The sequence below is a fragment of the Chaetodon trifascialis genome, chromosome 15, assembly GCF_039877785.1.
Source record: "Chaetodon trifascialis isolate fChaTrf1 chromosome 15, fChaTrf1.hap1, whole genome shotgun sequence".
Lineage (NCBI taxonomy): Eukaryota > Metazoa > Chordata > Actinopteri > Chaetodontiformes > Chaetodontidae > Chaetodon > Chaetodon trifascialis.
Genome location: NC_092070.1, coordinates 5715157 through 5730019, shown reverse-complemented (window position 1 = coordinate 5730019; position 14863 = coordinate 5715157). Strand labels below are relative to the sequence as shown.

Genomic DNA, 14863 nt, shown 5'->3' with positions numbered 1-14863 from the left:
CCCAAACCTGATGCAGCTTTATGAAAACAGAAGTTTACGTCATGTGAAAAACACAACTGGACAAACTGCTGTTTCACACATTTTTGTTTATTTCAGGTTGTCCCAGCAAGGTTAAGACTTCCCTCTGAAAGATGATACTGTCAAAGACAAACAACATGAGTGAAAGCTTTGCTTTGCCAAATATATATACATAGCTACATGTTTTTAATTTGGTTGAACATTCAAAGAAATGAATTTAAGAGCTATAGGTAAGAATGCATCAAGTAACCAAACACTGAAAACACTTCTGGATACACACTGAACAGATTTTTTCTTCATGACGCTGCATTTAAAGGAAAATTTGACATTTAACGTGGATGTCTAATTAGTGTTGATGGTAAAAGTAGTCAGCTGAAGCAATAAAATCCTTAGTGCCGACTACACTGACAGGAAAGTTGAGTTCTCCTGCCAGCACGGCACATATGTCCCAGGATGCATTGCATGTGTACTTCTGATGTCCATGTTACCATGGTGCCAAGTGGTTTCTTTTTCATGTAGCTCTTTCATTATCTTCAGGGCATATCTATCAAGGACATCTACAGCAGCAACACACACACATCAGCTCGGATCCCGGTACAGGCCTGTGGGGTTTAATTCTCTCAGTGTGAAATCATGTTAATTGTGTTTGTTATGTGCTTACTGCTAGCTGTGTAACAGGCTGCCCCTGGGGGATAGTAAAGATACCTTGACTTTGACTGTGAGCTAGTTTGCAATACAAGCAAAGTGAACAAAGAAGTTTTGTTTTTGAGCAGCTACGCACCCTCTGGCTACCCAGAGGTGGAGAACTGACAAAGCCTGTAGCTCTTCTAACATCAGCTGCTTCGCTGCGCAAACATCAACTGATGCATCCAGGGTGGGAAGAAAGGATTGTTACAGCAGGAGAACCCAGCTTTCCTCAGTCAATACAACAGACATCGAGGAATTTATTGCTTCAGTTGACTAAATTTATTTACACTAATTGGACATCCACATATAAAGCGTTATATAAATTTTCCCATTAAATATAGACAGCTTACCAATGGAGTGCATTTTGTTTCTGCATTGTTTAAAGGACAAACTGCACTGACTGGGCTTCTCGCCACTTGGATCTGGGACAGGTACAGATCCTGTGGGACATCAGATAAAAGGAAAGGCTTAGTTTGAATACAATTAACAGTGTTGTGACCCACAAAAGTAGTGTGATGTGAATAATTTACACAAAAGCTAAACCTTCCACAAGACCTTTACTTCTGACTTTTAAAAGTGAAGACTGATTTGTCTTAGATGATCATTTGGCACAAGTCTCGTTGCAGCTTTACATATTGATGTGCAGAGGAATGAATTTTGAAAAAAAAAAAAAAAAAAAAAAACTTTCTGAAATTTTAAGTTATGTTTTAATTGATCTATTTTTAATTAATTATTCTATTTTTGATCAAAAACAAAGAACAAAATTGAGAAAATCAAGATGGCAGACATGGGTGGTTCTAAATGGATTGCGTAGATCAAGGAGATCAAATGTGAGCATAATGTTTTGCACCAGTTTGACTTTTTGTGTGTAACAAAGCCAAACTGTACTATCTGTGTCCTTCAACAGTCAGCATCTGCCGATAAATGACCCAGCTGCCCAGTGTGCACTCAAGAAATGACTCGAAAACAGAACGTTTGTGCCAAAGATGCTCAAGATAAATAGTAAAAAAAATAAAAAACAGAACAGCAGAAAATATTGAAATACATTGAAACACAGATGCAGACTGCTAAATTTGACACACATTATTTTTCACAAGCTTCGTGATCCAAATACTGAAGGTCCTGGATTAAAACCATTAAACTCATAAACTGTCATGCGCCTCCCAACACAATCACTCAACAAAGTGATCTGACTATAAAACATTCAGTTTGATAACAGATTCATTGGCATCGGAGGTTAGCAAATCTGTGTATTTTGGCAATCAGAATCAGTCTAACATAACCAAATGTTTGTTTCACTTTCACATGCAGTGGGTAGTAGTAGGATGTAGAGTTCTGCTACTTGACCTGGTGGCTCTAAAAAAAGTCTCAGCAAGGTCTCAGTTTTAGCAAAAACAGTCAGGTTAAGTCAGGTCTGGTGTTAAAGATACAGTTATGGGCTGGGCTTGGGTCTCAGGTTTAGGCTTGTGCAGAACTGTAGTGGGGGGCCATAGACCTGCAAATGTGGTTAGTCCAAGACAAACTGTTGCTGAGCTGCAGATACATGTAAACTACACTCATACTTCTGCATTAAGGGGTTACACTGTACACTACACATTGGGACTGCAGCAGCGACAGAGATACCATGCGGAGACAACAAGAACTGTGATTGGTCAGCTTGAGCTGCTTGGTTTCCTGCTTTAAGCTGTATGACATGAGGCTGTGCGATACTATTTTCCTTCCACTGCAATGAGCATTTGCAAGACTTCTTCTGTTAATGATTCACATGAAAGAATAAAGCAGAAATAAATAAGTTTGGGAGAAAGTCATATATCAAATAGGTCAGTGTGGTAAAACTCTATTCTGAACACAGCCATTCTTTGTAACTAGCAGCACAGCTAGTCTGTTGGTAGGACACTGTGTCACTGAGGTCAGGGTGTGGTGGGTGACCGCCCTTCAGTCAGGGTCTTAAAGTGGACAGACAGAGACTCTTCCTCTGGGTTTGGTGGACGTCTGTACTCCTCCTTCGTGATCAAGTAGCCCAGCAGCACCCCGAAACACACCAGCAGGATCCCCAAGATGTTGGCCAGTACCCCCTCTGGATCAAACTTGGAGTAGGTTGACCTGGGCCCAGAGAGAGAGAGAGAAACACATAAATCAGATACGAATACATACATTCCTTTAAGCGATACATTTCTAAGACCTGAATTTGCTGAGTGTGAAAATCCTTCAGGCATTTGATTGATGGAGGGCGTACATACAAAGTGACAGTTGAGGGCCTACACTTGAAGCGAAAATTCTGAATGCTTTTCAGAGATTATTCTTCAAATAACTCCTCAAACGTTCTCATATAGCATGTTTACAGTATTGGCACCTGATACATTTGGTGTAAACAAGCACATCTGAATTGCTGAAGGAAATTTCATCGTTTCTAGATGTCTCGGTGTAGTGGTAGAATTCCCAGACATGCATATCTCAGAAAACTTGGGCAAATTAAACCAAAACTATCAGCACTGTTACCGTTACCGATAAGCGAGCAACTATGTTGTTTTATGATAATGAGAAAGCAGAGATAGACAGATGCAGACAGCCTTACGCGATGCTGAAGAGGAGTTTCTCTGTGATGCCTAGCAGGCTAACCCCTATGGACATGATCAGCAGAGCCAGACCACAGAACACGTGGACGGGGAGATACAAGGCTCGTATCCTTGACGACGCAACGGGAAACAGGAAGAACAGCAAACCCATCACCCACTAGGAGAGTGGAGAGGGGCAACAAGTTAGTGTTACAGTTTTAATGCACATTACTCTTATATTTTTATTCCTTCATGTGTTAATAGTGCACGCGTGCATGTGTGTACCTGGATGCAGAATAAGACTAAGGTAGCCATGCCGCACCAGCTGTGCAGAGAGTACATGTGGGGCGTGTTTGACACATTGTGGTTGTCAAACACAGCTACAATACCTACACACACACACACACACACACACACACACACACACACACACACACACACACACACACACACAACATAGAATTTAGGCATCTTTTTCTCCCGTCTCTCTCTCAGCTTCTCACACATGCTCATCTCTCTCTCACCTACGATGCTGGCAATGAGGGCGAGCAGGTGAATGATGCCATGAAGCAGCTTTACGTTCCTTTTTGCCTCATTTCGAAATACTCTGTAGACCAGGATGGCTGGAGAGATAGAGAGAAAGAGAGAAGGAGAGGTGACTTTACAAGAATTTTAAGTCACTATCTCTTCAGAGAAAGCAAAGAGAATGCAAACTCTCAGCAATGAGTTCAAGAGACACACAGCATCAAATTCACAGTGTGAAGCAACATGGCTTCATAGAAAAGGCTGTAACAACTTATAAAACAGGGAAAGCAAATCTCAAAACACCCAGGACAATTAACACATCAGTAACTGATAAAACTGGAAAATAAGGAATATCTTCATAACCTTACAGAGAATCAATGACTGTGAAGGGAAAATGAGGTGAATAAGTCAGCAAAAACTACAACGTCACACAACTTCTGGCTCATATCTTGATGCACTCACAGTGAAGACAATTGTAATTGTTTCATTAGAGCTAAAGTTTGAACTCTGCACAACTGCTTATGGTTTAAGTCCAGTTTATAGTCTCTCTCTTGCCACATGTGGCTGCAGCTTTATACCAGTCCCACACAGCAGCGTCATGCCTTTGTCAGTGTGAAGTGTCATTTACAGAATGAGCATAGACCACAGTGTGTCTGATTCCAAACGCCAAAGCTGCTGATAAAGAGTGGATACAGATTGTAGACAAAAAAGACTGGTTGTCAGATGTATTCAGTGTGGACGTGGCCTGAAGCAACAAAAGCAGACTGAATGACAGTGAGTCAGCTCTGAGGTGTGTGTGTCCCCGGGCTGTTTCCATCTCTTCCTAACCCCCCTCCAACAGTCACCGTCTAATGTCCAGCTGACCTTAGCTTTCATGGCTCTAATGCAATCTAGCTCTGTAACAGACAGCTGTGAACCAGTTAAACTAATCTGATTACTCTCATTAGCAAAAGTACCCAGGGCTGCAGGCGCGAAACAGAGGAGGAAAAACAGGGACATCTCACTTTGTCTTAATTTCAGGCAGGCAGCATAAACACATCATGGAAAACTTGGACAGCAACAGTTAGGAGGACAGGTGCCATCCAAACATATATGAAGGCAAAGGTGTTGGCTGTTCAGAGAGGCCACACTGGAAGGCAGGGTGAAAGGCCTGCGGTCATATTAACAATAACTGTTAAATACAGACTTTTGGACAGTCTCTCTGCAAAGGCGTTCATGGTGCTACGCTCAGCTCTAGACACAGAAGATGAAGGAAGTAGCTGTGTGTAGAATGATAAAAGGGAACTTAAAGGGCTGATCACACCAGAAAGTGACGCAGTGAATTTCAGCCACTCATCTTCATGAAATATTAGATTCTGAGGCCTGCTGACACAAAGGGTGCACCCCAAGTCTCCCCCACTGCCGTCCTTTCCTTGAGTCTTGGTCCCTCCCACCGAGGATGCACAGACTGACACAAATCTAGATTAAAAACCTATTTATTTAGGATGGCTTTCACAACCCAGTAGGGTGATGACATTAACTTTGTTTTATTGTATGTTATTTATTGTATTTTATTCTGTTTGGTTTTATTGTTTTATTGTCTCTCATTGTTTTTACTCTTTTTATTGTAAAGCACTTTGGTTCACCGAAAGGCTGTTGTAAAGGACTGTATAAATAAAGCACATTTACATTTACAAAGTGAGGAGAGAAGAAACAAGGAAATGTGTTTTTAGAGACATGAGACATCCTTTCCTCTGAAGCATCACAGCTGTAGAGACTTCTGATGACTTGCACTGTGCTCATACTAGTAATGGCACACAGTTGTCGTTACCAGAGCAGCAGTGTCTTCACTCCGCAGCCTGTTACCTGTTTCATAAACACCTGCACTGTATATTCTGTGCTCATACTGTGTACTGCTCAGAGGCACAGTAAGCATTTGTACTGGCAAAATGCCTTTTGTATAATTTATTTATTATCTGCATGTGTAATTACTGATATCCTGAATGTAGAATTACTATTTTATAAACCAGAATATGATTATGGTGTCTTTCGAATACTGGAAATCATTAATTTGGCCAAATTTTCCAGTTAAAATTGAAGTTATGTCACACACACCAATCCTGACGTCATGCAGCCTCACATGTGACTGGATGGAAGTGGAGATAAATTATATAAAAAGTGTGACTTGCTGACTGAAAGACTCTCCTACTTTAACAGTCTCCATGAGAAAAGATAACGGGGGAAATTACAGATCATGAAAAGAAAAATCTTTCTCACCACGAAAGTTGTCTGCTGTCTGATTTGGAACTAATGAAATTAAAGTTGTGACAAGTTCAACTGGAATGAGGAAACAAAAGGACCAAAGGCATGTTAGGACACATGATTATGCTGCCAAGTGTGAAAACTCCAGGCATTTCTTCAGGCATTCAGGGAGTTTCACAACTATGAATAGTCAACAAAGGAACTGAACATATTTGCTACGCTGTTTACTGTGGAATCAGCTCCACACGCAGCCTGACAACCTTCAGCATGAAGTCATTGAGCTGCAAAGCAACAAACTTCCACAGTTGTGCTCAGGACTGACTGACCCAAACCTAGAAAACCTGCTGAGAGTAGCATCATCATCATCATCATCATCATCATCATCATCATCATCATCATCATCATCATCATCATCATCATCTCTACCATCTGACATCAGATGCCTCACCAAATAGAAGCAGTTCCAGTCAACACACAGTTTAATGTGATATATGTTCAATAACTTAACACGGCCAAAGCCACTATGACACCATTGTTGCCCCTCCCAAGTGAGCCCCCTCCTCCCATCACATATACACGAGCTTCTTAGGTGCTGCCCAGTCACCTCGAGTGGCTTCACACAGCAGCACTATAACACGGACGAACTACAGGGTCCAGTTTTGAAAAGGTCCTCATCCTTTTCGTTCTGTAGCTGAGAAAGACGCTGCTGAGTTTGCTGACTGGCTCCTCTCTGTGCCGCTGGTTCCATTCCCTGCTGGGCCACTGTGTCAAAGCTTCACTGGACATGTCCCAAACACACACACAAACTGACAATGATCCAAACCATTTCTCCTTCCCTCTGTATAAATCAGACGTGCTGGGTGCTGGGTGCTGGGTGGGGGCATTGATGCATGTCTGGCTAGTGCTAGCTTAATGCAACGGGTCTGCAACACAGTGCTTTAGGCTAAGACACACACAGGCACACTCCTAACCACAGACACACACCAACAGACTGATCAAAACACAGCATCCACTGACATCTGCTTCCAGTTTCACTCAATTTACAGTATGCTATCTGAAAATGACTGAGCGTAACCATGACTACAAAATGATGTAAGAGCAGACGGGCAGAGACAAGGCCTCAATTCCTGCAAGGACCTCTAACTGACACTGTAGAGAATTTTTAGACATCAAAGATTACAGTTTAAAAGTTTGGAGAATGACTTCAGAGCAGAGCTTTGGTGGATTTTATGGATATGGAGGAAACCAAGGATGTTCAAGATTTTGTTTTTTGAACATGTTTTGACTGTATACTCATTGAATGAAAAGATGCTGGTGTGAATGTGGTGGTGTAACAGAGTTCTCAACAGATTTGCTTTAGTTCAGCCTGCAGCAAATATGTATATGTAATACAGAAATATGTTTGTACAGTTCCTTTTCTTTACATTTCATGTTGTAAAACTCACCAGATGCCTGAAGCAGTTTTCACACCCAGCAGCATGTTCAGATGCCGTAACAGTTTCTTCATTTTACAGAGTAGGAAAATGCTCAGTGTTTCCTCTTTCCAGTTGAACTTCCCACAGCTTTAATTTTACTTCAAATGGTCTCACATTAGAAAACTAATGTAAGCCCACATTAGAGGGCTGAGAAGCTCTGAGAGGTTCCTGGTAATGTCCACCATGAAGGTCAAAGCACACAGACACAATCACTGAGTTTCCACTTCAGGTTTTCCTTCATCCCCATGAACTATTCCAGATAAACTGACACTTTGCAGCTGTTTTACTGTTGACAATTTCTCTTTCTGAATGAGGTTTCAGCTTCTTAGCTACTAGCTCGCTCACCACAGAACTTGCCTGCAGAATACTGTCTCTGTCAGAATGTGGTCTGTGAAAGCTGCTTGTTGGGCGTCCAAACTCCACTGAAGAGCGTTAACTTTACCCAAGTGCATTTTGTTCTTGCAGCTCATTGCAGTATGTTTCTTTATGGGGACACACTCACAAGTGCGTTTGTCTATTTTCTCTTGGAGTGACACTCTGCATCTACAGATATCACCCACTTTGTGTATATTGTGTTCAGGGACGGCTTGGAAGAACATGCTAGTCTTAGATTTCATGTTATTTGATACATATAAACTGGTAAAGGCAAAGGCAAATTTATTTGTATAGCACAATTCACACACTAGGCAATTCAAAGTGCTTTACAGAAGCATAAAAATACATTAAAATCATACATTTGAAAGAAAGAAAGAAAGAAAGAAAGAAAGAAAGAAAGAAAGAAAGAAAGAAAGAAAGAAAGAAAGAAAGAAAGAAAGAAAGAAAGAGATTAGAAGAGAATAGAAACATAAAAATAAAATACAATAAAGGAAAATTAAAAACAGAAGCCAGTAAAAGACAATAAGTTAGCATTTAGAATGATTAAAATCATGGAGCAAATATATTTACTTTAAGTAAAAACTGTAGCAAATAATAATGTTTTCAACCCTGATTTAAATGAGCTGACAGTTGGTGCAGACCTCAGGTGTGCAGGGAGAATGTTCCACAGGTGAGGAGCATAATAACTGAAAGCTGCTTCACTTTGTTTGGTTCTCATTCTGGGAACACACAACAGACCTGTCCCTGATCACCTGAGAGCTCTGGATACTTCATATGGAGTTAATAAATCTAGAATATATTTTGGTCCTAGACCATTTAATGCTTTGTAGACCAACAGTAAGATTTTAAAGTCTATTCTTTGACTCACAGGAAGCCAATCTAGTGATCTGAGGACTGGTGTGATATGGTCCGTTTTTCTGGTGTTTGTAAGGACTCGTGCAGCAGCATTTTGGATCAGCTGTAGTTGCCTAATTGTTTTTTTGTTTAGGCCAGTAAAGACTCCATTGCAATAGTCCAACCTACTGAAAATGATTGCATGAACAAGTTTTTCCATGTCTTCCTTGCACAGACATCCCTTGATTCTGGTTCTATTTTTCAGGTGGTAGTAGGCTGATTTGGAAATCAGCTTTAAATGGTTGTTAAAATTCAGGTCAGAATCAATAATTACACCAAGATTTCTGGCTTTATCTGTTGTTGTCAGTGACATGGAGTTGAGGTGAGCACTGATCTTTGACCTTTCATTTTTGGGGCCATATACAATCACTTCTGTCTTATCTGCATTAAGCTGAAGAAAATTCTGGCACATCCACTCACTGATTTGATGAATACACTCATTCAGTAAAAGTAAGGGACTGTAGTCATGTGATGACACAGAAATATAAAGTTGTGTATCATCAGTGTAAGTATGATAAGAAATATTATGATGCTCCATAATCTGAGCTGGGGGCAACATGTAGATATTGAAGTGGTCCGAGAATGGACTCTTGTGGCACCCCACACATCATCTTTTTTCATTCAGACACATGCTCACCAATTGACACAAAGTAGTCGCTATCTTGTAAATAGGATTTGAACCAGTGTAGGACAGCGCCAGTAAGTCCCACCCACTTTTCCAGTCTGTCAAGAAGTATGTCATGATCAACTGTATCAAAGGCAGCACTGAGATCTAATAATACTAAGACTGAGGTTTTGGAAGCATCATTATTCAGATGTATGTCATTTAAAACTTTCATAAGTACAGTCTCAGTGCTGTGATGTGGACGAAATCCAGACTGGTGTCAACAACTGACAACTGTTTGCCTCCATAGGCTGAGGCACTCATTATGCAACTACACAATTTGTCCAGTGAAAATTTATCATAGGATGTGAAACTGCAGTTTCCTCTGAGAGTGACAGCGTGCACTGATCGGTGATCAGAGTGGACTCACCGTCACCTTGCAGGAAGACCAGGCCCAGCACCATGCACAGAGGGTGTACGTTAAACTCCAGCGTTGAGCCGTCCCAGGCGAAGCCCCCACGATAGTGACCCATCCACACACCGGTCAGCACCACTGAGGCCAGACCGAGAGCCTGTGACGCTCCCACCAGCCATGCAAACATCGAGCCACGAGCACGTGGAGCAGAGTCGTCCATGATCTGAGAATGACAGACAGACAGATTACGGACTGCAACTGATGCCTTGGGCTGCACTCTTCCTTGAACTACAGGAAAATGAATTCAATTAGGAAGCTGAGGTAGAGAAAGACAATTGCAGAGCACCACATGATGAGGTAATTAGGTTTCTGTATGTGGTAACTGATTTTTTTTCCCTCCTTCAATTTTGTAATTGAAGTTGAGTCATTTAAGTTTTAGTGTGGAACAAAAGCATATTTAACTGCGGAGGGGTCAGGGGTCACCTAACAGATTAATCCGGTCATGCTAAAGTGGATGCAGGTGCTGAGTGTTCCATCGCACAAAGGGCCATGAACGTCTAAAGACTGATTTTTCCTCATCCCCACAGCAAAGCCAGTGGCCATCAGCTTCCACTGCAGTGCCGTCAGCAGCTCCTGTGCTGCTAAGAACAACCAAATCTGGATTTTAGACGTTCATACACGAACCCATGAAAAAAAAATGTTTGTCATGATGATATCCAGAGACAAATCCAGGAACAGTGAGCCCTTGTATCAGCTGCAATTACATGAATGTCTCTTATATCAGATAACTGGCCAAAGCACCAACATGCACCACAGATCTCCCCTCCCAGACACTGACGAGGACTATTATCATACACTATTACCATACTACACCTCAAACCCAGTCCACTGTTCAGTTTCCTACTGTTTGTCCATTTGCAGAGGGATGTACACTTTCATTTTCCATTCATTCCTGTTCTTCACTTCACTTCACACTTCCATTCATATCTTGTATGTGCAATCAGACAGACAGACAGACTTGTATACAATTTTTTAAATCTTTGTATGAGAATGGCCCCTCACAGTGTAATTATATTACTAGATCATTTTAATTAATTGATGCATTCACGCGTAAGCAGTATTTTACTGTTGTAGTTGGTCGAGACGGGGTTAATTTGAGTTACTTAACTGCTGGGTTGTTTAATAAAATGAGAAATGCAGTGGGATAAAAAGTAAGGTATTTCCCTTCCACTGAAATGAAGTAGTAGTACAAGATGGGAATACTCAAGTCAAGTATTAGTACCTTCCTCACTTTGGACTCCAAATCAAGTTTGACTAATCAGTAGATAAACGTAAAATGACTGAATTCAGAGAATTAGGAAAAAGCATGGCTGCACCTTAAGAAGCTCAGCTGGAGCAAATCTTATCAAAATAAATTTTATGTATCATGGTGGGATTGGTTACAGCTTCCAGAGTTATTTTAAAACATTGGAAAACTGTTGTGTCTTCTAATCTGAGGGACTGGATGGAAGCAATGGTGGAGACGGCTTCCTGAGGCAACATGGAGGATGGGACGAGCTCTTGGGAATCTTTCTGTAACTACACAAAAACTGATAAGAACTCTGGCACCAGAGACTAAATGCAGTACACACTTCCTTTTTCTGATTGACTGGACTTCTTACATGCAATATATTTGTTTAGATTTTATAATTTCATTCTGTATATGGCATGTCCGAGGATGTCTACACCAAAAACAAAACACCTGTATCATTAACCCTGTGCTTATTTATATGTTGCTTAAAAATGCAATAAAAATTTAAATGACAAAAAATTATATAGATAAACTTTATGTCTCTGACTAAACACACAGCGGAGCTCTTTCACAATAAAAAAAAGAAGACACTCAACCCGCATCTGCTGCTTTTATCGTGTTCTCCATCAGCGGAAGAGTCATGCAACAGAAACATGACGACGGGCTTCCATGCAGGAAGTGTCGCACGGAGCTGATCGGACTTTAGCAGAGCTGAAATCAAAAGGCTTTCTGCCTGTTCGCCTCATGATCGCAGCTTCTGCACACAGCAGAAGACCTCACCTAAGTCAATTATCACCCCCGATCCAGACACATCAGAGAGCTGTTCCCACACAGACACACCGCCACAACTACAATCATATCATAGAGAAGCAGAGGAAATCAGAGGCTGCTGGCAGGCTTCAGGTCCCACAGGGAGCTGTCACCTGTTACCTGCCGCTGCTGGGGATCTGCACGACTCCATACTGTGTTTCACTCTATGGGTATCATTTCACTTCTGCTTTGATAGTTATGATGGTAACGTTAGAAAAGGGCAGTTTCTAAATGAGAAAAGCGATTAAAACAAGAAAGAGCTTTAACACTTACTGCGCTGCAGGATCCGCTGTGCTCTCCCGAGGAAGTCCTGGAGTCTACTTACAGACCCGCCTTCCTCCCCTCTGTGTGTGCGTGTGTGTGTGTGTGTGTGTGTGTGTGTGTGTGTGTGTGTGTGTGTGTGTGTGTGTGTGTGTGTGTGCGTGTGTGTGTGTGTGTGTGTGTGTGTGTGTGTGTGTGTGTGTGTGTGTGTGTGTTTTGGATACCCTCCTATACAAGCTCAACTCATGTAACAGCAAGTCTGTGAGGAGGAAATAACAAACTGAGGTGTTACACCACCACACGCACCGTCCACTACGCTCATCCATTATCACAGAAAACTTCTGTATTGCAGTCCAACTCAGATATTTTATATCTAAATAAATCTATTCATGGACATTGAAGTGGACTTGTCACAATAACGTCACTGCAACATCACGACAGAAGGGTGGGGGCTGGGCTGCGTGGACTGATGACTAACAGCTCCGGTGTAAAGGTTTGTTGCCTTGACAACACTAAAGGGGGTGATGGAGGAGGTGGAGGCGAGGGAGCGGGGGAGGAGAGGGAGTGTATGTCAGTGAATCGTCGCTGCTCATTAGAAGCAGACGAGGCAAATCAGAACAATTAGCCGCTGGATTAATGAACCCAACTCTAATTATTCAACACCTCTGGCATCACAGCACCACTGCTACTATCATCACTATATGACTAATACTGCTGCTCTTACCTCCGCTGATAGTAGGCCTGCTATTAATGCTGATTATGAAACCCATTTGTTTCCAATCGTTTTTAGTTGATCTGAAAAGTGTTCTAGAGGTTTTGGTAATTATTATTAATTATTAAGTATTAAATGTAAAAGTCCTAGTATGATGCAGAGTGCAGAGAGCTTGCTGGCTGAGGCGCACTCAGATCTCTCCAAAACGTGAGAAAGCGTCCTTTCGCTGGAGCTCAGCCGCTATCAACATGCTGAGTCTATGATAATAAGTTCATTTTCACTTAAGTACCCGCAGAACATGTGTGCTACTGCGCATTAGCAGTCGGTTGTGGACGTACAATGCGTAATGTTACGCGCGGGTTGCACAGCTGGTAGGCTACTTTATGCGATCTCACGGTAATCACCGGTTTTTGTAGCTATTAGCTGTTTCACACATGTTTGAAGTTTACTAAGTAAGAGTTGTAAGTCTTCAGACCTCATCCATGCTAGATAATCCATGTGCGTCATGTCCGCTCGTTCATTGCAGGGAGCTCGCCGTTTCTGTCAGTGCCCGCTTGCTTTCTCTCGTATTATTTAGAGAAGAGGAGTTGTCCTGCACATTTATACCCTCTTGTGAATTATGCAACCTTTTAAAACAGACTAAGAGTGGAAACAAACGCTTTAATTGTTTTGTCAAATGACTGTGCACATCCTGCACACGCCGACACGAGTTTCTGTCTCTCCTGACATGCAAATGCTTCACCACGTGTACTTTAAAACGTATGGTGGAAACTGTTGGGTTCTTATGAAGTTCTAATGCTCAACACTTACAAAGAAACACTCGCCGGCGGTGAAATTCTTAGTTATCAGGCTCCCTCCAGCTATACTCATACAAACATGCAGCAAGTAAAAACGAGAATTAAAGACAGACAACAGTCCAGAAGTTAAAACAGAATAGGAATCAGAATGAAACATGATATGTATAAAATATCAAATACAATAAATCAAATACAATATTGTTGTACACCAGTGTGCAGTAATTACAAAATTAATATTTAGCTCAGATAATATGCCAACCCTGCAGCATATTTCATCTATGGACATACATATGTATGAACAATCTGAAGCTGCACAATAAGCAGTCACTAAAGCGATTAAATAAATTTAGTGGAGTAAACAGTATGATATTTCCTTTAAAATGCAGTGAAATAGATGTAAAGAAGCATAACATGGAAGTACTGAAAGTACAAATACCTCAATGTTGTAGCTAAATGCAGTAATAAATACATTTAGTCAAGTGATCTTTGTAAGGGCAGTTGAGGTAATTGAGTTTCACTGTCAGCTAACATCATGCATCCTCCCAACCTCTCCTCTTGAGGGCGCTGCAGGCTTGGATAATGCAGAAGAGCCGTGGATCAGTGGTGTTCACCCTGGGGTGTGGGGACCTGCTGAGGGACCTCCGGGGCTCAGAGGGCAGCATAGGATGATGCAGAATTCAAGATGAGCTTCCTTTCACCATCAGATGTTCACCTAAAGTCTTTGTGGGTAAAAGTGTTGTCACATTCTTATTCGATGTCTGGAAATGTGTTGCTGCAGTGCGAATAGTGTGCGACTCTTAACTCAGGTGGAAAGAGAACAGTTGTCAAGGCTACCTCCATTAATGTCAGTATCTGGTGGCTACAGCTCTCTCTCTCTCTCTCTCTCTCTCTCTGTGTGTGTGTGTGTGTGTGTGTGTGTGTGTGTGTGTGTGTGTGTGTGTGTGTGTGTGTGTGTGTGTTTGTGTATGTGTGCTCTTTTTCTGTCTGACATTTCTGATTTCTCCTGTGACTCACAGGAGGCTGACTCACCACTGCTCCTTTTGCTGTGTGTGTGCGTGTGCCTGCTACAAACTTGCATGTTATTCGTTCATCTTTTCTCATCATTCTCTCTCACTCCCTCCGCCTTCATCTTTTATTGTCTTATAACTTTTAATGACACCAGTGGGCCCGTCGTTCTCATCTTCTTTCAGTGTGATAATGTAA

General features: G+C 41.7%; 1 protein-coding gene across 2 annotated transcripts; it reads right to left on the bottom strand.

Annotated features, from left to right (window-relative positions):
- Positions 1-67: 67 nt before the first annotated feature.
- cyb561 (cytochrome b561) lies at positions 68-12239 on the bottom strand. 2 transcript variants are annotated; one of them, XR_011603101.1, is made up of 7 exons: positions 12164-12239; positions 9805-10012; positions 3785-3883; positions 3546-3649; positions 3281-3438; positions 1056-2808; positions 75-137 (listed from the first exon to the last, which is right to left on the bottom strand). XR_011603101.1 is itself a non-coding variant. In XM_070981086.1 (6 exons), the coding sequence occupies exons 2-6, from the start codon at positions 10007-10009 to the stop codon at positions 2616-2618; spliced, it is 759 nt and encodes a 252-aa protein (XP_070837187.1). In that variant the 5' UTR covers positions 10010-10012; positions 12164-12239; the 3' UTR covers positions 68-2615. The 2 variants fall into 2 exon arrangements, 1 of the variants encoding a protein (XP_070837187.1); XM_070981086.1 differs by having other exon boundaries at positions 68-2808.
- Positions 12240-14863: the final 2624 nt, after the last annotated feature.

What these genes read in the sequence shown, in the direction of transcription:
- cyb561 (XM_070981086.1), bottom strand. Translation starts at nt 10,009, where the DNA reads ATGGACGACTCTGCTCCACGTGCTCGTGGCTCGATGTTTGCATGGCTG. An exon ending in GGTCTTCCTGCAAGGTGACG is followed by an intron (nt 3,884 to 9,804) that starts GTGAGTCCACTC and finishes CTATCTCTCCAG; the next exon opens with CCATCCTGGTCTACAGAGTA. An exon ending in TAGTCTTATTCTGCATCCAG is followed by an intron (nt 3,439 to 3,545) that starts GTACACACATGC and finishes CCACTCTCCTAG; the next exon opens with TGGGTGATGGGTTTGCTGTT.